The following is a 3,002-nucleotide window of genomic DNA, read 5'->3' on the forward strand; positions in this document are numbered from 1 at the left end:
CACGTGTCCCGGTCATGATGCCGAGATGATTTCGGCTAGGCCGAGGTTATCTGCGAGAATACCGGAATCCAGGATAAGCGGATAAGGGACAAGAGTCCTAGAATGGGAGAAGACTTCAGTTTTGGTAAAGATAAGACTCTTAGAGAGTTTATCCTAATCCTACTGGGAGTCCAAGATTAGCAGTAATCCTAAATCCATTGGAGCTAGGCTTCTATTGGGACTAGAATTGTGTTGGCTATAAAAGTGAGGCACTTCCATGGGTCTAAGGTATGCTTTTTATGCTCTGTCTAGTGAGTTAAGTACTATTGGTTATCTTTGAGAGATATTTTATTGACTTGATTATCAGAGTGCCCTTGGGTGGACGAACCACCACCGGAATCTCTTCTTTCTGTTGCAGGTCGTTTGGGTTTAATCTATTCTACCGGTGTTCTCCAGCTGAGTATTTAGTTGGCAGTGTGGTTATCTTTGAGAGAAAATTATTAGCAAATCAGTGAGAACTTCTCCGCAACTTCAACGCACATGGAATGGGGAAAATTATCAAATGCATGTTATGGAAGTACATGGATTAGATCAACTTAATTGGTGCTAATGTTAAGTTAATTAAAATTGATGTATTAATTGCTTCAAAAATGGTGTTAATAATGAAACACACACACTATTTCAACAAATAATTTAGAACAAGTTCTGCTATGTAAAAATAAATAAATAAATTAGAACAAGTTCCCTTGCTAGAGGGAGGAAGTTAGGCCAACTTAAAGTTCGACGATAATGTGATAACAATAATTTTTTTTTAAATTATGTTTTGTTTATTATTTTGTATATTAACATTATATTAGTAATAAAGTACTGACACAGAAAATAATTAATAAAGTATATTAGAAAAATATAATTATCCTCATTATTCGAAAATGAAATTGAGGAATTATTGTAAGCCAATTATTTCAAGGGACCTACGTCCATCTTTCTTGTGTTTTTAATGTGTTAAAAATTGAGTGAAACATTGGCAATACATAAGGATTATTTTAAAAAGTTGGTTAAAAATTAATTTTTTTATTTTTATTTTTTTTTGAAAAATCGTATAAAAAAAACATAGAGAGATAATGTAAATAAGTTAAAAATTTGCTTTTGAATTTTAACTATCTTTCTAAAAAAAAGACCTAAATATCAATTTTTATATAAAAATAAAATAAATTAAACTAACCAGCACATGGCAGACAAAAAATTTCCAAATCATTAATGAGACATTGAGAGAGGCCAAGAAAACAAGAGATTGCAGAAAGAAAAGAAAATGACAAACCAAGTACTATCTTGGGTTAACAATGAACAAAAAATTAATTGGAAAATATTTTCCTGTGCAATGTGCGGTATATGTAATTTTATTATAAATTTATATAAGTAACTTTATAAAAATTTATAAATTAAATATAAATTCGCTTAATTACATAAATTTCACGAACTTAAGTGAAATTGTGTTCAATTTACATATTTTTGTGAGAATATTTATATAAATTTATAAAAACTTTCATAATTTTATAATAGAATTTCATATATATATATATATATATATATTATTGCAAACCAAAAAAAAAAAACTCAAATTAATATTATATGTCGTTTTAATCCCATTTCTTTTTCTTTTTCTTTTTCTTTTCATATTGACTTTATTCCATTTTGTGTAGAATTATAAGAAGCTCACCTTCCCATAGTCTTATCTCCACCATGTTCTCTCCTACAAACCAAAACCCCTCCCCAGCCATTATGGAAGAAGCTATTAGCTTAGAATGTGAAGATCAAACCACTTGTTCCACTTCTTCCACCAGCGCCACCACCACTAACACCGTCGCTGCCGCCACCATCACCATCACAACTGCCACCTCCTCCTCCCCATCATGCTCTTCTCCAACAACCATCTCAACCAAATTAGTGATAAAAAAAGGGTCTAAAAGGGTTCAAGAACCCAAAAAAGACAATGAGATAAACAAGAAGGCCAAGAAGAGTAGTGATGATGGAAAACACCCGATTTATCGCGGCGTTCGCATGCGTAGTTGGGGGAAATGGGTGTCTGAAATCCGAGAGCCGAGAAAGAAATCAAGAATATGGCTTGGCACTTTCGCGACAGCCGAAATGGCGGCTCGAGCCCACGACGTAGCTGCCATTGCAATCAAAGGTCAGTCGGCTCATCTCAACTTCCCCTCGCTGGCTCATGAGCTGCCCTGCCCAGCTTCCAAGTCCCCCAAAGACATCCAGGCCGCGGCTTCCAAAGCAGCTGCCCTAGCCACTCTGAGGAGCCATGAAGCTGAAATTGAATCTGAGCCGAGCCAAGCCGAGCTGATGGGTTCGCGCTCACCGGACTCCACCATGGCATCTCATGATAATAGAGCCAGAGAGTCATCAAATTCACCTCTGAGCAACATTGATGACCCATTTTTCGACCTTCCAGATCTCTTCCTAAACCTCGGTTATCGAATCAACGACCTCTATTACACACCAGCGTGGCAGCTGAGCCGAGCCGAGCCAGTTGATGATGAGTTTTGGCCTGAAGAGCCTTTCTTGTGGGCTTGAAGGTGTTTGTTACTACTCTGTAAACATCAATCCTCCTTTTTTGTTTTTTTTTTTGTTTGATTTTTATTTGAATCAATCCTTCCTAATCTTCCCATTCATGTTATATATATTGAACATTAAATTAATCAAGTTAGTTGATTGAGAAAATCCCATGTAAATTAGCGTGTTTGTGAAATAAAACATTTTGTTTAGTTTTTTATACAAAATGGGAGTGTCATATGTGTTTTGATATAGTTAAGTTCTATGTTACACGGACTCGAATGCGGGTATCGGCTGCGGATGTGTATCTAAAGGTCGGACACTTCAAAATTAAAAATTTAGGATACGTGGATATGTATCCAAATTTGAATACGGGTACGGAAATACGTTAAATAGTTTGTTTTGAAAAATATATATTTATTATATGAAGACGAGTTATATTATATAAATAACAAATAAAA

At 34.9% G+C, this 3,002-nt stretch overlaps 1 protein-coding gene across 1 annotated transcript; it reads left to right on the forward strand.

Moving 5' to 3' along the window:
- The first annotated feature begins 1,677 nt into the window (after positions 1–1,677).
- Positions 1,678–2,768, forward strand: LOC114279705 (ethylene-responsive transcription factor ERF039). Its single transcript, XM_028221990.2, has one exon. It carries the CDS (start codon positions 1,720–1,722, stop codon positions 2,560–2,562), a length of 843 nt encoding a protein of 280 aa, XP_028077791.2. The 5' UTR covers positions 1,678–1,719; the 3' UTR covers positions 2,563–2,768.
- Positions 2,769–3,002: the final 234 nt, after the last annotated feature.

Source organism: Camellia sinensis, chromosome 13 (genome assembly GCF_055761805.1).
Source record: "Camellia sinensis isolate YWXY chromosome 13, ASM5576180v1, whole genome shotgun sequence".
In the NCBI taxonomy this organism is placed as follows: domain Eukaryota; kingdom Viridiplantae; phylum Streptophyta; class Magnoliopsida; order Ericales; family Theaceae; genus Camellia; species Camellia sinensis.

Coding starts and splice junctions, on each gene's coding strand:
- LOC114279705 (XM_028221990.2), top strand. CDS start 1,720: ATGTTCTCTCCTACAAACCAAAACCCCTCCCCAGCCATTATGGAAGAA.